At 36.8% G+C, this 25,674-nt stretch overlaps 2 protein-coding genes across 2 annotated transcripts; one reads left to right on the top strand and one right to left on the bottom strand.

Annotated features, from left to right (window-relative positions):
- Positions 1–699: 699 nt before the first annotated feature.
- On the bottom strand, positions 700–2,837 carry LOC113335576 (probable E3 ubiquitin-protein ligase WAVH2). The gene is made up of 4 exons (XM_026581606.1): positions 2,648–2,837; positions 1,906–2,462; positions 1,473–1,813; positions 700–1,385 (listed from the first exon to the last, which is right to left on the bottom strand). The coding sequence occupies exons 1-4, from the start codon at positions 2,766–2,768 to the stop codon at positions 917–919; spliced, it is 1,488 nt and encodes a 495-aa protein (XP_026437391.1). The 5' UTR covers positions 2,769–2,837; the 3' UTR covers positions 700–916.
- Positions 2,838–18,966: 16,129 nt separating this feature from the next.
- Positions 18,967–22,426, top strand: LOC113312700. The gene is made up of 5 exons (XM_026561439.1): positions 18,967–19,753; positions 19,970–20,155; positions 20,313–20,582; positions 20,729–21,177; positions 21,659–22,426. The coding sequence occupies exons 1-5, from the start codon at positions 19,030–19,032 to the stop codon at positions 22,310–22,312; spliced, it is 2,283 nt and encodes a 760-aa protein (XP_026417224.1). The 5' UTR covers positions 18,967–19,029; the 3' UTR covers positions 22,313–22,426.
- The last annotated feature ends 3,248 nt before the right edge of the window (positions 22,427–25,674 follow it).

Below are 25,674 nucleotides of genomic sequence, written 5' to 3'. Positions count from 1 at the left end.
AAATATTAAAAAAAAGTTGGTTACCTAATAAATTTTTGAAAAAAGATGATCCAATTGGATTTAATTGAAGGAGATTATAGCAATAAATTATTAGACTATGATTTTTCAAGGTTTTCGGGTTGAATTTTACGGCATCGAATTTGTGTTCTGATCTACTTAATAGTATTTAACTACATATAAGTCACAAAAGTTTCCCTTAGGTCGACCAATAATAATAATGCGCCTTCCGACTATAAAAATAAAAATCACCCCTTTCCACCAAATAGAGATATCCAATCCTCATTTTAGCTGGTATTTTCATAAAATTTTCATAAAATTGGTCAATTAACCAAATAATGATAATTTCAGGATGAAAAAGAATGTAAACTATGATACCGAATGGATTTTGAATGTAAAATAGCCGGATTGTAAACAGTTTCATCGTATCCATTTTCAAATATTTTTTTTTTATTTTAAATTTATATCAGGATGCATTCAGTTCCATCCTTGCTATTTTTTAAGTTTAAACTAGGATGAATCTGGATTCATCCTTGCTATTGTTTTTCGTGTCCATTTCACTCGTACTACTCGTCTATTTGTACATGTTTTAAAAATATTTGGACAAATGACCCAATTCTCTAAAATTTTGAGGTAATTGAGATTATAATCTTTGAAGGTTATATTGGGATTTGCTAAAACCACCGCTAAAAATTAGAGTGCACCCAGCAACGCAAACTCTCGTCACATTCATTTTCATGAAAAATCAAAACCAACTTTAGAAGAAAGATAAAACATAAAAACATTTCAACAGAATTAAGAATTTGAAACCATATTACTATGCATATGATCATCAAGTAATACCACCGCAAAGATATGTCACAGAGAGCGCCACAGAGCTATAAAAGTACTGAATTCCATCGTGAAGGTGCAGGTGTCTCTAGTTACCGGATCGGCTCGTGTATGCCAAGGCTTTTATTTTTTTACCAGAGAACGTTGCCCGGGGGTCGTGTTCTTTTAATTTATCGGCAATGTTGTATCCCAAATCAACCACCTGCTTGAGCCTACCAAATCTCCAACCCTCTTTTTTGGGATCCTCTGGTATTGGTGACGCCTCCATTACCCTATCCTCTATTGCTTCTTCGGAAGGATCCCTGCTATACGTCGCAGCTTGTTCCTTGTATTCAACCATAAGGGGAATGTCATATCCACTTGGAATACCAACTGGGAGATCTCGTTCTGGTTTAGGAGAAGGTTCAACAACAAGTGCAAAACCACGTATGTTGTAGGTACTTCCGATACGTTTCTCCTCAGCCAGCACCTCCTCAATCTCATCCTCCCCTGATATAGCATCGCGAACCACATCTATGGTTCTCTCGTCAGACTTGGATGTTTCCTCCCCAACGACCCTGCATATATACATATATATACACATCCATCATCGATTTTCATTTATTTTTTATCGAAAGAGTAAATGAAAAAATTGGATTATATACCTGAACATGTAACAAATTTTAAAAATGTTGGTGCTACACCTCTTCTCAACCTTCGGGAGAGTAAGTTTCAGAATGACCCTGCAAGTCTCTCTGTTGCAGAATGACCCAAAGGCAACAATAACAGGGTCAGTCTCTCCGCCCTTTGTTTGTTGATGATAGTTTACGGAACCCACCTCAGTGATATTGTAACCATTTTCTGGTGTAATAATAAGAGTTAGGTCCTCCATAACAACATCTAGAAGATCAGCCAAAGATTTCGAAAATACAGCACTCAGAGGGACCAAGTCTGGAACCATTGCAAATATTCCACCGTCACTTTTCCTAGCAATGGCAGCGAGCACCTAGAGGGAAGCCCAGGCATGAAGATTGTAACGCTCAAGTGAAGTAACATTAAGAGCATACTTAATTACAATTAATTAAGAATTAAAATTACCTCACTATCGCAGTCACTACCTAGACCGAATGTGTGTACGGGGAACTTGCCAACAGGAACATTTGCAGCATCACTGTCATCATCTTCTATGCCATTAGATATAAGAATGATGGCAGCACGACGACTTTTAGTGCAGGTGCGGTCGCTGAGTATTTTTAAGGCCATTTTAAAGCCAGCGCCAACGTTTGTGCTAGACCCTGTTTCTAAAGCATTAACCTGATTTGCAATTTCCATCCGAGAACTTTCAGTTATCTGGCGCAGTGGGCACAACCTGTCAGCTTCCTTGCTGAAAGTGACGATAGACAAACGATCTACATAGCTGAGTTTATGTAGCAAGAACATAATGGAAAGTTTTGCCTTTGCTATCTGGGATCCCTTCATGCTGTCTCCTATGTCTAAGACCGTCACTAGATCCACAGGTAATCTACCCTCGTAGGATCCTAGCCCGTTGACCTCCAGCAACACCTTGAAAGGGCTTTCCTCCAACGGCGCTACCTGCTTGTTAATGATTCTTACCTCCGCCAATCCATCATCTAGTTCAATATATGCCTCTTCCTCTGCAATAAGCCAAGATTAATAGTTCCATTAGATACAATGATAAGAAGCGAATTTCATTATCAGTTAATTAAGAACCGTAGAAGGAAGCAGAAGATAGATTGATATGATTAACAATAAGCTAATTAATGTCACAGATTTATGAAGAACACTAATTTACAAACATATATAAACAACAACGAAAAACCTGTGGTATTGATCTGTTTCAGAATTTGCTCATCATCGTTGTACATCATTTTTGTGAAAGAACTGGATTCTCTTATTTTCTTCCTTTTAACTGAATGAATACTCTTATCTTCTACTATCATGTTGAGTTCACTGCTAAATTACAACTTTATAAAGATATTGAGAGCATTGAGAAAGAGAGGGAGAGAGAAATTAAGGAGACTGTGAGTTAATATTTCTCAGTGTTTTTAATGCTAGCAGCCACTAAGCCACATGACTGAGTTAATTAACGTGGGTAGATCGTGATGGATAGGGATCTCAAATCCAACATTTATGAACAAATATTTAGTAACTGAATTCACCTGGTTCAAATAGTTACTAATTAGACTTTTCATAGTAAGAAAGATCGACAGTTGTGACAATTTTACCAGGGGCGGAGCCCGGATTCGAAAAATAAGTGGGCACCGATCAACACATATTTTAGGGGTGTAAAAGGATTAAAATGACTAGAAATAACTAAAAATGGGATAAATTAGTTCAAATTGAGCTTAAGAGCACACATTTGAGGGGGTGCAATTGCACAGCCACCTCTCCATGTGGCTCCGTCTAGGGGTGAGCCAGGGGCGGAGCCTAGAATCATGAGAAGCGGTGCAAAAATTTACTATGGGTGCAACCAAAAATCCTAGGAGGTGCACAAGTGCAAAAATGGGCTTATTTGTTAAAAAAATTTTCTTATGAGGTCTAAAACGGGCTTTGGAGCCAGCTGGGAAGGTGTGCAAGTCCAACCCCTTGCAGTGGACTATAATTTATATAAAATTTAACGATAGAAGTTTAATGGTATTAATTAGGATTTGAAAAGCTTCCTACTTTCTAATTATATTATTTTTGTTTGATCCCTTTCGGTATTTTTTCTTCTTATTAGTCGATTGATATTAAGGAATTAAAGATTTAATCTGGTAAATAAATTAAATTTACTTACAGAAAAACATATACATTCATATTTCATGTGTTGGATAATATTCTTTTGTTAAAATATACGGTCTTTCGATGAATTTTTAAAAATTAGGTTTTTTTGTGTAATTAGTTAAAGATTTAGGCCTACAAAATACGAAATTACCTAACAGTATGTAACTAATATTCATCGTTAACAAAACAAAAAAAAAGTAAAGAATTTGGGCGGCGCCCTTCAGCCGCGTAATCTGATCTAGGTCTCAACCTTGTATACACAAATTGATTCTCTGTATGTCGAATTTCTGGCTTCTTCTATTTATAAGAAACTGATTTCAAAAGACAATCAGCCGACACTGCAAATCATGTGAATATAATTAAATATCTGTGTATCGGGGCAAAGAAAAAATATCATAAATATTTTTCTCAAAAACGGCCCTACTAACTCACTAGTTATTTTTTTACATCAAACTCTTATCTCCAGCCTATCTAAAATCATCAAAGATGGTGACAGATGATTTCCTTTTACTATTTTGGTTTTAACGATCGAGTTAACCTCAAATATCCATAACTCGATAATTCTAATCCAAATTCAACAAATAGTAGGTCTATGAGATATTCATTGGATGAAATACAATCCACAAGGAAAACTTTAAACCAAATTGATATCTAAGAGCGTCCACAGTGGTGCGAGCATAACTAAAGACCAAAGACTAAAAAAAAAGATCAAATTTGGGTTTAGTCCGTCCTGTGACGTAGCGGGTGACGAGTAAATTTGGTCGCGCGTTGATATAAAGTCCGCTTCATCGTCCAGCGTAGATAAAGATTACGCCTGGCATGGGGCGTTGATAAAGATAACGCCTGGTATGGGGCGTTGATAAAGACAACGCCTGTATGGGGCGTTGACTATAGCAACGCCTGGTGTGTGGGACGGAGATTATACGTTCGCCCGGGTTCAAAAAAAAAAAAAAAAAAAAAAATGGGGCGTTGATAAAGACAACGCCCCAACCAAAGTTTTGTAAACTTTTCAAATTTGGGTTCATGACTATATCAACGCCCCATTCAAATTTGGTGTCCGGCGTTGATTATACCAACGCCCCATCCAGGAGGACATTATACCAACGCCCCATGCCAGGCGTTGATTATACCAACGCCCCATCCAGGCGGACCTTATACCAACGCCCCATCCAGGCGGACATTATACCAACGCCCTGCATCAGGCGTTAACTTTACGAACGCGCGGCTACAGGCGGACATTATACCAACGCCCGTCGGGTAGGCGGACATTATATAAACGCCCGACTATATTTGGATTTGGTCTTAATCGCCGACCAAATTTGGTCCGAGTTTTACTCTTTGATCAAATTTTGATCGATGGTCCGTCCCATTACGCCAGCCCACTCGACACCAAATTTGGGTTTAGTCGTCCACTGCAGTTGCTCTAAGGTGACTAAAATCGGGATCTATTATCAGGCACCAAAAATGTCACCGAATGATCAACAAACTCTCACAATAGATTGGTTTGAGTTAATCGCATTATTCATGCAGTCTATATAGCCCAAGCCAATTATCGTGTCATATTTATGAACGATTTTTTAGGGACCACGATTTTTTTGAGAGGATCATGATTTTATTAGGTCACCTTCCTTATAGTTATAAGGGGTGTCCTAAAATATTGAAATGACTAACCTATCTTTAATCTAATTTAATTTAAAACCAATCCAATAACCACCTATATATATATATCGCCACCATCACCTCCCACCATCGCCGATTACCACCACCACCATCTCCGATTATCATCACCACCAACCACCGATTACCACCACCACCACCGCCCACCACCGCCGATTACCACCACTACCACCTCCAATTATCACCACCACCAACCACCGATTACCACCACCACCTCCGATTCCCACCACCACCAACCACCACCACCACCACTATATATATATATATATATTGTTTAATTTAAAACATTAACAAAGATATTCTCACAAACCCAATACTTGTCATTCGTTTTTGGTTGAATAAATGAGAAGTAATCATTAAAATGAGTTGAAAATGGAAGTTGCAGAGAGGTTTAATGGAGGGTTTTTTTCAGATAAAAGTTCGGTTATCAAGAATTAAATTTTTCTTAACCGAACTCAGAGTTCGATTGATTCGCAAAACAATACTTTTGACCGAACTCCTTGTATTAGAACAACACAAGTCCATAAGTTCGGTTTCTTCGCAAAATAAGGATATCACCGAACTTTAGTTTACGAAAATAATGAGAAGTCCACAAGTTCGTTTCGTTCGCAAAAATGTTAAGTTTTCTTTCTAACCGAACTCTACCTAATTCGCCAAGAAATAAATTTCGTAGTAACCGAACGTTTGCCTAATTGCATATATGCATATATAAGCCCAGTTCGGTTGATTCGCAAAATATGTTGAAGTTTGCGAACCAACAGAACTTCTAACACTAAGTTACTTTTAACCTTCAGTTCAGTTGCGAACTTGGTTGTGTTGAAGTTTGCGAACTAACCGAACACACAAGATGTACCCAAATAAATTGTTAAGTTCAATGTTCGGTTACTTACCATTTTATCCTAGGTAACCGAATATTACACTGTACAACCAAAACCTCCATTAACGAGCGAGTTTGGTAACCTGCGTGTTTGGAAAACGTAACCGACCTACACTTTCAGGTGTGTTCGGTTACATGTTCTTGACATATGGTAACCGAACTGGCCCAAATCTACATAAAAAATTTCATTTTTTTGAAAGTTTGGAGCAATTCAACCAACATTATCTAAGTTTGAAGCATACCTGGGTACCCAAATACCCTTCCTCCGGTTGTGGTTGGTAAAATCCATCGTTTTTCATGTTTTCTTTCTTCATCTTCTCTAACTTTACTCTCTCAATAATTCTACTTCTTTAAAAAAAACATCTGATTTTTTAATCTCACTAATTATCTTTATCTTAGTCATCTCACTAATCATTACACTAACTATTATTAACACTAAATAATCATCACCCAAAATTAATCAGGAAGGTAATTTAGGTATTAATATAAATATGTAGATAAGGGGTGACCTAGATTTACTTCTAATGTCTTTACCCAAAATAAAACCATGGTCCCAAAAAAAAAACCATGGTCCCCAAAAATCGCTCATATTTATGCAGTCTATTGATAGACACATTTTTGTGTTTAATTTGATCTCAATACTATATATTGTGGGCACTCGAGTTTGTACTAATTTTGGTGTTTTATGTGTTTGTAGGCACCTTTGAAAAATAAACATTTTTGGCGAAATCAGCTCGAAAAGCAATGTTTTACACCCCGGAGAAAATTACGAAAGGCAACCCAGAAATGCACCGGAAACGTCCCAGAAATGTACCGGAGGATCCCAGAAAAATTACTATTTCCACCCCAAAATTACTATTTCCACCCAAACTACTATTCGCACCCCAGCACTCTGGATAAGGGGCACCTTCTTCAACAATTTGAATTTGTGTTTTGGCGGGAAACGAAGTTTTCAACTGGCAGAATTGTGATCGTCAAAATGAATGGGTTAGAGTGCGATTCAATCGCTCAAACTTGGTAGGAAGTTATGATTTAGCCTAAGGAAGATAGTTTGGGTGTCGAATACGATCGGAATTGGCTGGAAATATCGATTTGATTCCCGAGCTCAAAACAGAGCTACACGGACTGAACACACCCTGTACACGTTGTTGTGTGTGTCACTACAAGAAAACCTGGCTTAAGCGACCAAAATCTCAGCAAGAGCCCATAATTTTAGTCACTTTAAGGGTTTAAGCATCCAAAGTTGCAACTTCCATAAAGTTTGGTGGCTACAAACCTGTGTCATCTAATATATAGCCACGACCGAATGTGTTTGCTAGCTACATCACTCTTTCAGGTCATCTATAGCAGCTTGAAAAGTGCTCAGGTTGCTATTCACTTTGAGGCACCGACTCCTAGCAACTCAAAAATGAATCGGTTGGTACAACCTCTCTGAGCAACCAAGTTTAAGCGGCCACCACATGTTCAAAAGAGAAGTCAATTTGGAAGTAGGCATTTGAAACCGATAATGATCTCATTTTAGTTTCTTATTGGTTAGATTAGTTTCATACGGATCATGGTTGTTATCTTAGTTTACTATTAGGGGTGCACAATGGTCTGTCGGTCCGTTTTTTAGGCAAAACCATTGATCAAACCGTAAACACCTCGGTTTTTAATTTAAAAACTGCCACTGAATTGTTGATGGATCGGTTGCGTTTGAAACCGATCCCAGTCCGCTCGGTCATTTTTCTGGCTACTACTGTTTTAACTTGGTTCCAAATGAGAAAAAAAAAACAAACAAAAGAAACCAAAAAACTATCCGACAACATGAAATAGATCTCGGAGCTTTACTGAAACCTTGAAAATTTAAAACTATATCGATAATTCCTCCGGTCAAAAAATCTGTGGAACTTGGTCAATTATGCCGATTAACGCATCAGTTCTCATCTCGGTGAAAAATAGAAATCGGCTTGGCCAAGGTGAAATTTTTGGTCTCGGATAAATTAAGTGAAATAAATGGATATCTGAGTTGACTTAATAGTCAACCATATAAACGCATGGAATCCAAGAAAAATCGTGTGGAGCGAGCGATGTTGGATAAGGTTAATATATAACAGGTGAAATTGACTAAAGAGTATGGACATTCGGCTAAAATTATCAATAACATGAGAAGCAGATATAATCCAAGAGAAAGTGGGTGAGGTCAACCGACATAAAGTAAAACTGACAGATAAAAAAAGAAATTAAGTGTACTAAATGAAAATTAGATTTGATTTAATAGTTAATCATATAAACCCATTGACTCCAGGAGCAATCGAGTGATGTCGAGTGATATTGAATAAAATTGATTGATAACTTGTGAAATTGACTATAGTCAATCGGCGCATACGGTTAAAATGATGAATAATTAGAAGAAAACCGATATATCTAATTGAAAATGAATGCGACAACCAAATTTGGTAAGATTGACCGATAACAAATAAAATTAAATGAAGTTGATGGAAATTTGATTTGAATTAATTGGTAACCTTATAATTAAACCAATGGGAATCTAAGAGAAATTGAGTAAGGCCGAGAGAGATTGGATAACATTAATATATAACGGATGAAACCTTTTTCCGACGACTTTGAAAAAGAAAGTGGCTTCAAGATTGAAACCTGGACGGGAGTGGACTACTATAAGTCGGAAACTATGTAAGAACGTACCAGTGTACAATATGCCTGAACATGATATTACTTCAATACTTCTTGATGATAGGTATACACGGTATGCATAACCAACTGTTACCATTAGTATGCATGCCCTTTTTATCTGAGTTCGGGACTTACTGGCGATATATGTATACACGGTATACATACTATTTTGATATGACTTCGCGAACATTCAAGCACTTTTTGGATATGATTTCACAACTGTCAAAGGTAACCATACTCGGTACGCATACCTGGTTGACCTGACATAGTTCGGAAGCGTAAGTGCAAAGGCAAAAGTACATGAAGTACCTAAGGTTAATCATACTTGTTGTGCAAACCTTGACCATGGATAATTGGATATAGTTCACTTTTGCTATATGTCTCACACACACTTCTAAGAAAAATTGTATGCCAGAACATATTTTATTTAACGTTTCAGGGTATATTCCGAAGGAATCTTACCTGTAAATGGATGAATTCATCGTTCGTACGAAGTAGATGGACTTATAGTAGTCCACTCACGGCCAGGTTACGATCTCAGAACCAAGGTATGCGTACAATATGCCAGAACATGGTTTGTTTGACGTTTCAGGGTATATTCCTAAGGAATATTATCTGTAAATTGATGAATTCATCGTTCGTACGAAGTAGATGCACTTATAGTAGTCCACTCACGACAAGGTTACGATCTCGGAGCCAAGGTATGCGTACAATATGCCAGAACATGGTTTATTTAACGTTTCAGGTATATTCCGAAGGAATCTTACCTGTAAATGGATGAATTCATCGTTCGTACGAAGTAGATGGACTTATAGTAGTCCACTCACGGTCAGGTTATGATCGTATGCGTACAATATGTCAGAACCTTGTCGAAGCTTCTTGGTTCACAGTTTGTATTTCGTATACCACATTTGAAGTTCGAATCAACACTGAGCTTCATATTTATCGATTTAGATGATGTATCATGATAAGTTTGAAGTCAGAACTCTCCCAGAGCTTCTTGGATCATAGTTTATATGTTGTTATACCACATTTGAAGTTCGAATCAAAACTGAACTTCATATTTATCGATTTCGATGATGTATCATGCTAAGTTTGAAGTCGGAAACCCTCCCGGAGGTTCTTGGCTCATAGTTTGTATGTTGTTATACCACATTTGGAGTTCACATCAACACTGAGCTTCATATTTATCGATTTTTACAATGTATCCAGCTAAGTTTGAGGTCTGAACCATCATGAATTTCGTGGTCCATCTCTAGTAATCTTATAACCTGAGTTTACTTAATGACCTATATGACTTGTAAAAATTACTTAACTAAAGCTACTTAATGACCTATATGACTTGTAAAAATTACTTCATGACTAGTCGAAATTCAAACCCGAAGCACAAAGAGAAAGCACAAAAACACAAAGAGAAAGCACAAAGAAATACACCAATTATCGAATTCATTTTTCATTTTCCCGATTCATTCTTATACATTTTTTGTATTTTTTTATATCAGAATGTCGAAAAAAATGTTCTAAATTTATTTATATATTTTTTAGATTTTTTTCATGTTAAAGGTTGATAATTAAACCGAAAACATGAGTTCGTATTAACACAAAAGAAACACAAATGTGTCTCAATCCGTATGAGCATCACAAATAAAATCTCAACCGTCAGATTGTTTTCTCAATCCGTATGGATGGATCCAACGAACTCCGTACATCACTTTCATTCACCCACCAAACCCACCCAACCACTCGAACTCTATCTGTTTTGCTCTATCTTCATTTTCTCTGCTCCTCGTCTCCTTCATAGATTGATGACCGGCGGCATTACTTGAGAAAATCTAATTCACTCAACCCATCTTTTACTCGTCATCGCCGTCTCCTCTCCCCCTCTTCACCTGCTTCTTTGAAACTCATTTTCTCTTCTTATTCTCTCTTTTTCTTTCTTCTTTTTCTTTCTTCTTTTCTGCTCTTCTTCAGTTGAAAATCGAGAGGTCAAATTGAGGTATGGCTTGAAGAAATTTATATCGTGAGGATATATAAAAGAAGCAGGAGTTGGTGTTTCTGCTAATTATGAAGAATAGGATTGAGTCCTGTTATGAATCGAGAACTAGGGTTTCCTCAGTGAATCGGTAATTGAGTTAGAAATTGAGAAATTAAAGTGGGTTTGGTGAACACAGTATGATGAGGAAGAATTAGTGATTGATGTGTGAGTTTTAATGAAGATTAGAGAAGCTAGGGTTTCTGTTCTTTCCCAATATAGATATTAGGGTTCTTGGATGTAATTGAATCAAGTGACTGAAACTGAAATTGAGGTTTTAGGGGAAAGATTAGAGATGGGAATGTTTGATTTGAAAAATTTGAGGTCGTGGTGGTGGTAGAGGCAGAGGAGGCAGCAAAGAAGAAGGTCGTGGTGGTGGTGGAATGGATGGTGGTAGTAAAGTGATTGAGTACAGAGTCTAGAATCCTTTAATGTCATAAGCCAAATACAAGTTGGTTAACTTAATCGAAACACCAAACTGCTGTTTAAGGTAAGAAAAAATATTAGTACAACTCTAAATCCTATATTTTCAGTTTCAATAATGAAGTTGAGTTCTGGGCTTTCCTTAAACTAAATATATCTGTAGATTTTGAACTATGAATTGTTTCAATTCATACTAGGATTTTTTTATATCAAATGTTTGGATATTGCGGCATTTGATGTCCATTGATATTCAGTGAAATAAGTCACAACATACAAACACGGAAACACCCACCACTACTAGACGTCTAGTCTGTTTATTTAGCATCTTATTTGGCTTCTCCGCAGGAACATGATAGCTGAGGTAAAATGTACATGTGTGTCTTGTTAATCATCTAAAGCTGGGTCGTAACTGTCTCAGTGTTCTTAAACGGTGTTTCGACCTCCTAGTGGTTGGCGAGGGTGAACTGATTATTGCAGTCTAGTCTATTTCTTGTATGTAACCATCTAATTAAGATATCACTCTAAATTAAGCTTTAGTTATGTATCATATGTGCTAGCCACCTAAACTTGTTTTGAGGAACATATGAAGCACTACTTCAATAATGTACTTTACATTTCAAGCTTCCAATTATCCCTTGATCAGGTTCTAACTAGACTCCAGTGGCGGCAATCTTGGCTACTTTTATAAATGGATGCAAATGCCAGGTGAAAATTGCTAAGTTCTTTGTTTGATTTTCTGTTTAATGATTGTTATTAGTGATGGAGAAGTCCCACCCATGTACTTTTTGCTGCCATTATACCAGCTGTGATGGTAGCTGCTCTATATTTTTTTGACCACAATATTGCTTCTCAAATAGCACAACAGAAGGAATTCAATGGGTCTTCTATTGCAGGGGAAGATTTGTTGTTGATGTTATGTTCATGGTACTTTTGGTGATGAAGAAATGGATGACATGATGGGTGCTGGTTGTGTATGTTGTAGGCTTTTGGTTTGAGGTTATTGCACTGAATTGCTGAGAGCTTTGCATAGGTGGAATGGCTGAATAAGTTGCATCTAGAGACTCACAACAAGAGAAGATGATGGCGTGCTGAGCAGCTGAGGATTGTTGGTGCTGATTCTGCAGTAGCTAGGATTGTTCGGTATCCTTCTACTTTTGCAGCCTAAACTTTGACAACAAAACCAGATCTAGAAAATACGGTATCAGGTCGCAACAGTATGAATCTTAGTGAGTTTAAGAAGAAGCATGATGTATCCTTCAAAGCTTTAAGTATTTGGTAAGAAGAAGCATGATGTAGCCTTCGAACTTAAAGTATGTTAAAGAGCTTGTAATTTGTTTTTTTGTTTAAAGAAATGAGATTGTATTTTTATTTAATTTTTGTAAAATGAGATTGTAATTTTCCTGATTAACAATTGATGTTGTAAATTGAATTTAATGATAATAAATTAAATTAATTTTGCATTTAGTTTGTTCTGTATTTTCTTTTTGTGTTAATTATGATTTCATTTTTTATTCAGCCGAGTCAAAATTGGTCGGAAGCCTTTAAACGAACCGGAACATTCTGTGTAATGAACGACTAATTTTAGACAAACTCAAAGGTTATAGCAACTAATTTAAGACAAGTTGAAAGTTTGTACCGACTAAAATCTTGTACATCCAATACCCTTGAGCAAATTATTATTAGTCATTTAAGTTGCTCTAAACCTTTGTCAACGTAACATATTACTCGCTAAGATGGTTGAAATAAATTTAGAGCAACTCATTCTAGGATAATTGGAATAAACTGAAAGCAAGCATATCAATTAATCGCTGATGGTAGTTGAAACATTCTTAGAGCGAGTGCCTAGCTGCTCTAGACCTATAGAGATCCCACCTTTTGCAACTCAAGAGCGAGAGCCAAATTAAGTCGCTCTAAGGGTTAGTGCGACTTAATATGGGCTTTTGCAACCAAAACTGCCTGGTTGCTTAATCCAGTTTTTCTTGTAGTGTGTTTTGGCTATGCATGGAAGTGATTAAGGGACGTTCGACGACTTACTAAGCGTGTGAGAGATGAATTGAAGTGTGCAGATCCAATTCTAACGTGTGACAGAGTTAATTTTGGAAATTATCGTTATTATTGGCAGCGGAGAATAATCAGATTAAATGTAGAATATACGCAAGTAATGTTGGGATTTTTGGTCCCAAAACACTATAAATACAAGGAAAAACAGTTTGGGAGAGTGTTCAAGAGTTTGGGGTTGAGCCAGAGCCGAGAGGAGCGAGAAATCGGGACTTGCAGGATTGTTAACCTGCTGCTGCTGTAGAAGAAGGAGGAGCTCAAGAACACGAAGAACGGACGGCCAAAGACTGTCGTTTTTCAACAGTTCCAGCAGCAGAGGAGAAGTGTCGCAGTTTAGCGGCAGTTTTCTGGTATCGTTTATTTGTGGACGCGTTTTGTGAGTCTCAGAACCACTGTTTTATAACTTTTGACTCTTTTAATCATACTTTGAGCATCTAATATATATTTTGAGAACATGATTATTATGATTAACTAAACCCCAACACTGGGATGATGGAGGAAGTCGTTCTTTACGCATATGATAATTATATTAATTCTTTTTTTGACTACTTGTATCGATTTATGATTTTTCTTAATTGGTTGTGATATCGTATGATGAAGTATGCTTGGTCATAGTGCTTTTGATGCATCATGCTAGTGATATACAATAAATATTCTAAGAATCTACCTTGGCAAGAATGAGAGTCCTTATGATTTGAGCTATAATTGTTTCGAATAAATATATGAATTGTGTGAATGATTAATGGTGGAATCCTGTGTCCTAGTGTCTCTTGATCCAGTGACAAATATTGTGTATATATTTTTGTTTTAAAAATCTTTTCAAGTCCGAGCAACGAACTTTTACTACCACTTTCAAAACTATAACAAAATGGCGCCGCCGACGCGGACTTGTATATAGATTTATTTATTAGGTTTTTTTTTTATTATTTGTTCCTTTTTACTTTGTTTTTTCTTTTATTTACAGGTTCGAAGTGGAGCACTAAGGATTTGGAGAGGAAAAAGCTTAAAGCGAAAAGAGAAGAAAAAAGGACAATTTTAGGATTTAATTATTAATTTTTAATTCTTAATTTTTTTAGAGTGTGTGAGGAAAACTGTTTTTTATTTATTTATTTATTTATTTTGGACTTTAAACAATTGGACTTTATTTTTTTTAACCCTACAGAAGGGTATTATTAAAAAAAAAATTATATAAACTGTGTGCAGGGAAGGACGACGATTACTATATCGTCTGGGCCCCTCTGGTTCGTACATGACATAGGAGTCGTGGCCCGAATCGACTTCAACGGTTCATCCCCCGTCTGGTATGGGAGGTAAGTCCATTGAAACACTCGTGAATCTCCTGTAAGCGAGTTACTGTATTCCTTAAGGTGATTCATTGATTGAGGACGAATTTGGACTGTTTTTAAATTCCTAGTAAAGGGCAAGGCCTGGCCAATACAAGATAAGGGTTTGGATTTCATCACCGCTCCCTTCTTGCCCGCCTTAGGAAAACGAAACCTAACGCGAACCCAAGCTTAAAATTTGGAATAGAACGAGACCGATAGGGTAACGAGCTTAATATGAAACTCGTTCGAAAAATATTGGTTGCTCTTTAAGAACACTCCAAAGTTCATGATGGTTTCTGTGAGTTGAATGCGTGACTGCGCCGCCTTATGATAGCGGTGAGGCCTTGGGTACCAAAGCTCCACTGAGCTTCACTCGCCTCAATTCAACTTACTTTGACTCGGATTGATTCCAGAGGGGTTTGCTCAAATTGCAACGGATTCCCTTTCGAAAGATAGAAGCTGGTCTAGAAACAATATAAGTGGAGCCATCATGCTTTTTGTTTGCTAGAAATCTTTAGGTTTGTTTTGGTGGAGTCGAGTCAGCCTTGTTTGTGATTGTGTAGAATTCCCTTGCAATTAAGAATGTCGAACTGGTATGATAGAAGCCAATATAATGATTAACGACCTGAATTTGAATATGGACATCATCTTTTTTATGACCATGTTGGGAATAGTGGTTGGGAACGCCATCCTTTGGAAGGATATGGGTCATACCATGGTGATCCCAATTACTATCCACACATGCATCAGTCTTACGAGCAAGAAGATTATAGTACTAGTTCTTCGTCTCTAGAGGATACAATCAAACTATTGAAAACTAGTCCCTATTATGATCCTTCTGAACCTGTTCTTCCTCTAGAAGAGTCTCTCAAATAATTAACTGAGAATACAAATAGGTTTGTGTTAGAAATGAATAAACAAAATGCACCCATGAGTGAACCTTCTATACACGATACCATAAGGAAGTCATGTGAGTCGATTCAAAAGCTTTTATTAGAGACCCAGAACAGAACTGCTCAAGATAGTCTTAATTTCCAATATAGTGTTTCCAATAGTACCCTTGAAAATGAGGATAGTTATTTGCATAATCAAGATGCTGAGGTTAGAATTGGTAACACTACTTTTTTAGATGAGGTTCAACCATTTTCATGTTATTATGATGATTATGATGAGGATAGTGCTGATGAAGAATTTGACACATATAGGCATAGTGATCAGGAATCTGTTACTCCAATTGACCTTTACGCGATGAATTGGTTCGAAGAATTTTCCTCGGTGGAGGTGGAGTCGTTAATGATGGAGGTGGAAGTGGAGTCGTTAAGATGAAGATAAAATAGAAACTGATTTTCTCTTTGATTTAATTAGGGTGTATAGATTAGGGGCCTTAATTAGGGTAGTTAATTAGTAGAACTGATTTTCAATTAGTGAAGGGTAAAATAGTATATTCATATTGCGATATTTACCTCCTGAAAATTTTGGGGGCAAACAAAATTCCATGGCCCAATTGGAAGTTACGGCCCCCAATTAAACTAGGATGTAAAACCTTTAGGAAAAGGACACCAGAACTCAACATGACTTTTTGATCGGATTGTTGTGTTTTAATGTCGTATTTAACTAAGAAAGTTAATGATGATTTGACTGGGAACAACTATCACGGATACTAAAACGAAAGGTACCACGGGGTGAAAACACTATTTTATTGGAGACTAAATGATTAAGAACTTGGTGTTTGTGAGTTACCTATTCGTTGATGCCAAACTAAAGAAGGTACTCGACGATCAATATGAGTAGATACTGAACAATAGGAGTCGAAAACAAGATACAGCCTTGCTTTCGTGATCCGTACTCAAGAAAACTATGTTTTTGAAAAGTAATAACGAGATCATAATCAGATATTGTGAGTTTAGAAATAAATAAAGAATTCATTTTAGTTTTAGGAACATGATGAACACTATCTGCAGACCCATTTTTGCAGATCCATTACAAAAGTTAAGGTGAACGTGAAGAGCAGTCACCGAAGCGACAATGCAGTCTGTGCTCGTAAAATGAATATCAAATCAAAAACAAAAAATTAAGTAGAAAAATCAAATGAAATCACCAAAAAGATTATGTAATCTTTACAAGATTCTACATAATCTTCAGGATGATGTTCATCTGATCTAGCCAATAAATAATCATCTGGTTTCGATCGTCATGACAAAATGGCCAGTTCATTACTTCCTTAAGTCAACAAACATTAATTAATAGATACCGAGTAATGATCCTTAAATAAACGTTGTATTATTGTCCTTACATGATAGTAAAATAAATGTTTTATTGTTCCCTTCAGACGAAGGTGCATTCAGACCCAAACAACCGCTCCTTACCAGACATGTATGAACATGTACGTGTTGGGAGAAAAATATCGTGCTAGGATGTAAACATGTGCAGGTAGAGGCTACTCAACTTGAGCTATTATTTATTCAAGTTGAAAAAGAATTAAGTTAATTAATTTGAATCAGTGTACCTACGTGCATGCCACCTGCATAATAGGAAATGCAATTATGCTAATTAACATTGTTATTCGTCTTAATCATGTCTTCTGTTTTACCATTAACAAATAATGGATGATCAACGTTGAAATATCAAGTTGTTTTTTTTTTGTTTTTGTTTTTTTTGTTGCTAATTCCCAATTTTATAGAATGAAAAGCTAAAAGATTACGACAAAAAAGTTAGAACAATATCCATAAGACCTCTATCTTTGAGAGGTTGAAAGTTGAGCAACGAAATGCATTTGGAGGAGGAAAATTCTAAAACTTTCTCCGTTATAACTGCAACTGATTTAGTTATTAATACGTCCAGAAAGAGACAACATGTCAAGTTAGCTACAATTTAATCCAAGTTATGCTATACCAAAAGGCATCCTAAACTAAAGGTCTATAACATGCGTTTCATTAACATTCTTTCTGAAGCTCCCGCACCCCATGGAAGATGTGAACAAGTTGATATAAAAACTGCTCATTGCTATCGTCAGATTGCTCCAATAATTAGTTGGTAGTGTGGGTGTAATCGATATGATGTCAGGTGCCAGACTCCAGAATAATATATAGGTTACATATCACTTGGTCCTCATCACCAATGAAAGGCCATGTGAATTGGAGGATGTTTTCAGAGTGGACATTTGTTACCAGGAAGGTGTACATACAGTCAATGTCCCATCCGAGAGTATGACCAGTCATGTACACACACTCAATAGGATAAGAATCTCGATTATTAATGGTCTGCATAATTTTTTATTTTGGCTTGTGGACTGACAAAGCTATCGGGGCTAAAGCCCCCTTTAGCCCAGTGACAGGTGGGCCCCTGGTCCGCATGTTCTAACAACGTCAATCAATCATTGTTATTGTAGATAATGATATTCAACAACTAGGTTCTTTACGTGATCCTTCTCAACATAAATTATTAATGATTTGGGCATGATCGTGGCAAACAGTCCGCAATATCATGCCACCATATAGATTCGAAAAGATTTCTCATAAAAGAAAAATAAAAAAACTAATGAGTCGGAATAAAAATTATTGATAGGAAAATTGATCTGACATTCCACAGGGAAATATCAAATGGTCGTAGACAGGAAGAGTGACAGATTTCCAACTCATTTATTTACCTTCAAGTCATTTTAGTCTGCTTTCCCCAAAACAGATTTAGCCATTAGGGTGTTTTTTTTTTTTTTTACCTTGGTTATATGTCTCAACAATGGAGAGAATCCAATTACTATGGTAGTCAAATGTAGAGCAATTAATTGAATAGAATAGATTTCTCTATATGATGCTAGAGATGCGCAGCATCTTATAGAGGAAGCTTGGGGGAAACTCAGAACCCACCCTGGGCGGGGTCTCAATATCCGGCAAACAACTATTAGGGTCCACCTGAAAACTTCTTAATACTCAGACTCAGGCCAAGTACAGCTAAGACTCGTATTTGTACACTTTGGATTTTTGGCGTAGCCGTAGCTCACTACAGTGCTTGCTCTATACCTTTAAACCACAGGACTAGCCTATCCAAGTAAAAATAACTGATTTACGCTTTACCAACGCCGACGAGAAGTGATTTTGGTGAAAAACGGTCTGTCTTAGTATGTTTTGATAGATTTCTATCACTGCACAATGAACGTGCAGTTGTAACCGTCAGATTTGCTTTTATAGAGATGCAGACATAAAATCTGACATTTTAGATAGAAACATAATTATACTATTACTCAAGAGTCAAAATCCATGAATTATATATATGCATCTTGTATGCTACATAATCACAAGACCTATATCATATATAATTTCTCTATCTAAATATCTATCGTTTGCCTTATACGATCCATCTCTAGAATATCAGGAACCATGTCTACTGCTAAGGAATCATGGGAAGGTGAAGATCATCTATCTCCACAAGAAACGATGATCAGTAGGCTTATAATTAAATCTCAAGATGAGATGTTTCATAGACTTGAGAAATCTCATGACGAGATGTTCTGCAGGCTTGAGAAGATGCTTCGGGAAATACTCGACAAACCTCTACATAAAGAGGAGATTCAGAGCCGTAGTAAGTATGCTGATGATGATGCAGAGGCACCTGAACAGGATGGTCAAAATATATTTGAATCTCTATTCAAGGCAGCAGAATCTGGTAACTGGTCTGAGGCTCTTGAATTTTTCAAGAACAATCCACTAGTGGAGATGACTGATGAGAATTGCAAAATCGCTCTGCGTATAGCTGTACTTAACGATCGGTTGCCGTTTGTGAAGAAATTTGTGGAACTTTTGCCACAAGCAGCACTTTCACATGAATTAAAAGACAACGGTTTCACATCACTTCATACTGCTGCAGCTTATGGATACACTGAAATTGCAAAGGTGTTGGTAAACAAGTACCCAAATCTAACTCAGATACGCGATAAGAAAGGAAGGGTACCTCTCCAACTTGCTATTCAAGCTGTTACAGCAGGACAAAAGGCGACGGTTAAGTATCTCTTCTCTGAAACCAAAGACGTGGAGCCATCAAGTCCGTTTTCCGGTGATGATGGTGCTAAGTTATTGTGCAGTGCCATTGATGCCAATTTCTATGGTAAGCAAATTTATAAACTGTTCACATGTTTCTTTCCTTTATCTCACTAATATGAAGAACAGGTTTACCTGTGTGATATGCCTAATTCTTGTCATTAATAAAGCTAGCTTAATGTTTTGTTTGTAGATATAGCACTTTTGATTGTCAAAAGAACAGGTTTACTTGCGTGATTTTCCTAATTTTTGTCATTAATATAGCCTAATATTCTGTTTGTAGATATAGCACTCTTAATTGTCAAAAGAATTCCGGAGTTGATTACTAAAAAACAGACGATAACTGAAAACACCGGTCCATCAAAACTACCGGTACATAATCCATGTGCATTAGCGACGATGATTCAGAGGCCATTAGCCTTTTATAGTGGAGCAAAGCTGACATGGTGGCAACGCAAAATTTATTCATGTAAGTAAATCATCTCCATAACTTTAATTAGGCTGCAAAATCTGTCTGACATTAATCAGTTTGTTATTCATCGATCATGACTGCAAAAGAAAAAATAAGAAGAAAAAAAATCTTATTATTGTTTTCTATGTAAATGCCAACACGGTATGCGGTGCAGTGATTAGCGTGGATATGGATTCAGCATGTGTCAATGACGCCCAGGCAGATGAACAACATGATTCGAAAAACCAAAATCTCTGTTCTCCCTGTCTACCCAAGGGATATTGGAACTGCACAGGCCTTTGGTATCCCCTCCAATTAAAAACTGAGGCGGTGAATGGTACTGAAAGAGATGAAGAGAACCCTCAACCGAGCTCAGAAGCCAACCAACTTTGTGAAAATAATCCTTTGAAGATCTTAGCCTGTCGCATGTCCGGCATAACACAAGGTATTTTCTAGACATCATATTTTCATTTTTCATTTTTGAGTTTCTTAGTGTATTTTAAAAGTTTTAGTACTTAATCAAGATCACGGTGAATGGCTCCAACGAAGGATCAAACTTAAAGCAAGATTTTGTATTTGTTGTTATTTCAGTGCTTCATATCAAGCAGTCCATATACAAACAGAAGTTGATGCACAAACAAGCCCTTGCCTTGATAAAAGAAATGTTCGACCAGCTCCATAAAACAATGACAAAGCCTCAGGTATTAGTATTTTTCGATAACGGTTCTAAGATGATCAAGAACGCTATAACGAATGGGACTATAGAGATCGTAGAGGAGTGCCTTAAGAAGTTCCCATATCTTATTTGGAATGATTTAGGGGGTCAAACAATGATACAAATGGCTGTTGCCGTACGCAATGAGAAGATTCTAGATCTCATATGTAAGTATAGTGGAAAAGATAAAATGGATCTAGTTTCCAGAAAAGATACAACAGGCAACACTCTTCTGCATCATGTTGCAAAGTTAGCACCTCCTATTCAACTCAATTTAGTATGTGGTACAGCTCTTCAGTTGCAACGAGAAATACAGTGGTTTAAGGTAAGGGATTGATACAATTAAAGTCAGCGGGCATCAATTCAAACCAATTGGTTTTGAATGGAGAGGCCCTTCCATATTATATTTAAAGTTTATTAAAAGGGACATTAACAGTGTGGGACTATTATCCTCAACACGTCCCCTCACGTGTAGCCTCGTTGGGTCTAACACGTGGATCTACGTTGTGTGGTGACCGTTGGACCTACTCATGCACGGACCTAGCTCTGATACCAAATTAAAATCTGCGGGCATCCAACTCAAAACCAATTGGCAATGAGTGGAGAGGCCCTTCCATATTATAATTTAAGTTTATTAAAGGGTCATTAACAGTGTGAGACTATTATCCTCTACAATACCTATACACGGTTGATAATCATCTTGCTGGTGTAGTGACCTTTGCTTTAATTTCTTAGAAATCTTATAGGAGAAATTCATGTATCTTTTTCTTTATTTTTCACCTCATTGCTATAAACGTTTTGTTTAGGGAGTTGAAAGTATTCTACCAGAGGCTGACAAGGTCAGGAGAAATAAAGAAGGAAATACAGCACACTATATATTTACAGAGGCACACAAGGATTTGGTAGTACAAGGAGGGGAATGGATGAAAAATATATCCGAAGCGTGCATGGTTGTTGCTGCATTGATTGCCACGGTAGCATTTGCAGCCGTTTTTACTGTACCCGGAGGGAACATTAGTGATAGTAGTAGCCCTAAGAATGGTACCCCAATTTTCTTGGGAACTAAATCATTTACTACCTTTGCTATAGCAGATGCCTTAGCACTATTCTCTTCAATCTCATCTGTGCTCATGTTCCTAGCAATTTATACATCTCGACATGCGGAACAAGATTTTTACAGGTCCCTGCCACAAAAACTAATAATTGGTCTCACAACTCTCTTTATATCCATGGCCACCATAATGATAGCTTTTGGTGCTTCATTGTTTATTATGCTTCGAAATAAATTTGCTTGGGCTCCGTACCCTATAGCAGTGTTCAGTTGTCTTCCTTTTATCTTGTTTGCATCGCTGCAGTTACCGCTGTTTGTAGAAATGGTTCATTCCACATATTTCCATAGCCTCTTCCGGAAACACAGGTATGTCCGACCCTGCCAGCAAAAAAATGAGAAAGAGGAATAGAATTGAACGGAGAAATAATTGTTCGATAACATTTTATATGTTCTTTAAGTAAGTTGCATAATTTATTTGCTGGATGTTAGATTGGGAGGTGTAATTGAAAGATCTTTGTGTAAACCATTTGATTAGTTTGCTGCAAGGAATTTAATACTAGTGTTCGTTCTCTATGTGTTTGGTCCTCTTCTGAGGATTATTTGTGGGATATATGAACACTGCAATGGTGTGTATATGCAAGATTTTTTTATATTTCTGTATTAGAATTTACCTCTTTCGAAAAGAAGTTAAAAAGAAAAATATTTCCATCTTGTAATAGCAACTACATGGACACTCAAATTATACCGCCAGTAGAATCAAAATTTTAACAATTTCATTTAATGGGCCAAGTTGTTATCGACTTATCGTCTTAGACTACATAACTATTAAAATCAAATTAATGTCATTTTGAGTTATCGCCTGTAATGCCATGTGCGAGAGACACCGCAAGCAGCTCAAAATAAAAAATGGCATCATTGTGAGCTCAGTCATGACTACGAGATAACACAGCAAAAGAAAGACGATAACTACTAACCGACACATAATTTTAATTATGGCTCGAAAATTACTGTTTGACCAGTCTGTAAATCATTTCCCAGAGTACTAATGAGTGAGAATGAGTAATTATAATTTGCATTACCTCCTCGAGGAGAGATCATAATTTGAGTTATCTCCCTTGCAGAGATAAAGTTGGTGAAACCCCTTTCATTACAAATTGGATGCTGTGTTGGGTAGTGAAACCCCTTTCATTACAAATTGGATGCTGTGTTGGGTTGTGCTGGTGCTGGCTAGGCCCAATTTACACCTGTACGGCATCTTCAAGCCTGAAACTACTAAAAAACCTGTTGTCAAACTTATATTATCATATTAAAATCCCTTTTAAGTGGGAACCTATCTCACCTTCAAAACCAGCTTACCAGCTTAGGGTTGACCAAGGCATACACATTTCACAAATCCGAAGAATTTAGGCTACCTAGACTTTTCTCGACATAAATTGCTAGTTCGTATTTTTTTTTGGATTTCGATTTTACTTTGTCATCATTTTCTTTTCTTTTTGTTTTGGCAAACGGAGAAACAAGTCTTGAAGGCTTTGGAATGAGTGGATTAAAGTTTTAGCATATTATCTTTCATAGAACAGGTCTCCCACTAAGGCAAATCTATTGAAAAACAATAGAAAATACACAAGAAAAAACAACAAGAATCATGTAGACTGGTGCAGGAAAGATCATCACGTTGTGCCCCAAGAATATGGCATGATCAACTCTTTTAATGGCTGCTAAACCAGACTTCTGACCAACAGATTTGATTTATTGCTACTAACATCAAACCAAACATAAATCCAAAAAGACCAGTAAAACTTGACACAAAGCTCACTAGCTTTAACCATTGCAGATTTGACAATATACAAAGATGCTTCAAGTGCCACAACCTGATGACATTCCTGTAGACTCATCATATGTCTTTGTGGCTGGATAAAAAGTTGCTGCTGGTACCGTGTTCCAGTTTCTTCTTTCCATTTGACTCGGGAACTTTTCCCCTTAGTGTGACGATCGCAGCCTCTAACACGGAAACTTTTTCCATCAAAGCTTGATTATTAGCCTTTTCTCGATCTCGTTCAGTGGCACACAAAGCCAGTTGTCTAGCTAATTCATTTTCCTTTGGACTTGGTTCCACAGGATCAACAGGCCCCGGTTGAACAGGTAGACCGAATTTGTACAAGTCTACAACCTCATGTGACCAGAAATAAACTCCTCTATACATATTCGGTTGGTGATCATTTTTTCTATCTCGAGGGTAAGCAATGCGACACGCCAAACCATGACAGTTCACTAATAAATCTTTATCACGTATGAAATTTGTGAAAGCCTTGTAATCGCTCTCCTTCCATTCAAAAGCATGATCGATCAAACTCAGATAATCGTTGACATGTACCATGTCACGGGAGTCTGGTGATACAAGAGGACTACCGAAAATTTTCTGAAGCCTCCAGTAACAGATTTCGCCTTCAAGTGTAATACCCAGATACAACTCTGGATCTGTAAACCAACACATAATTAATTAATTGCTGTGAGAAAAAAAAATGGAGTTGAAGTGAAAGAGGAGGAGTCTTGAAAAGTTGTGAAGAAGTTTTGGAAGAAATGAAGGATGTGAAAATTCCTTTTTATCTCCTTGACAATCTCGAAATTTTCAAGATCTCAATTCTTCGCTAGTTCATGAGAGACCCACTCGCATCTTCTTCTCTTTATTAATTCTCTGATACATGTATAAATTCTCTATATATAATCTCAGTTTTCGCCATATAGAAATCTATATTCTATACACAAAATTTGTTAAAAAGACCAAAATCAATAATTCGTGAGTGAAATGGACAGTTAGATTTTGGTACTGTTTAAATGGACAAAAATGTAAAAATAGGCAGGATGTAACCAGTTTCATCGTGCCCATTTTCAAATATTTTTTCTTATTTTTAATTTACACAAAATGTATCCAGTTTCATCCTTACTATTTTCTTTTTTGGCCATTTCACCTAAACTATTTTTTACTCGTCCATTTGAACCGTGATTTAAAAATATTTGGACAAATGACCCATTTTCCGTACTCTGTAATGCATGGAAGTCGTATCCAGTATGACCTACAACGTGGTCGATGCGTGATAATTTCACGATTATATTATAGATTGTAAAGGATTACAGGCTAGATTATCATTATCTGGCATTTACATTGAAGCTTCCCTAGGGTAGGTATGAACATCGTCATGACACTGTAAATCGATTAAAAAACAACTTAGTTGTTGGGTCGTGATCAAGTTGCTACACACAACACAGCACGACGTGGTTAACACGTATTAATCATCACTTTATTTACTAATTATAATGGTTCCTGGGCTGCAATGGGCTGTTGACCTTCCACAAGTGTCTTTACTCTTTAGGGTCTTTCCCTGTCCAAAATCTCCATCAAGATCATGCTATTAAGCAAGCAGCGAGAAAATATCATACACAAGAACTAAAATCACATGCATTTTCAAACTTTTAAGAAAGAAAACAGGAACTTATTACACAACACTGACACTCCTTCCACATGTAATTCCACCTTCTAAGTGACTTCTAAAAAAATAAAATAGATGTAAAATAAACCCATTTTGGCTAATTTTTTCTTAGGCTGCTCTAGTTTCTTGGTATCAACCAATTATATTGCTGAATCCTGGATATATTGTTGAAAAAAATACAGTTTTATGTGAATAAAAATTACTAATAAAAAGGTTTTTCCAAAAAAAAAAAAACACCTTCCAAATTTATCTCTTAGTTTTTTACGGGATAAGTTTACTATATATT

This window comes from Papaver somniferum, chromosome 1 (assembly GCF_003573695.1).
Source record: "Papaver somniferum cultivar HN1 chromosome 1, ASM357369v1, whole genome shotgun sequence".
In the NCBI taxonomy this organism is placed as follows: domain Eukaryota; kingdom Viridiplantae; phylum Streptophyta; class Magnoliopsida; order Ranunculales; family Papaveraceae; genus Papaver; species Papaver somniferum.
The sequence above is the reverse complement of the archived record's forward strand: the minus strand, read 5'-3'. Positions and strand labels throughout refer to the sequence as shown.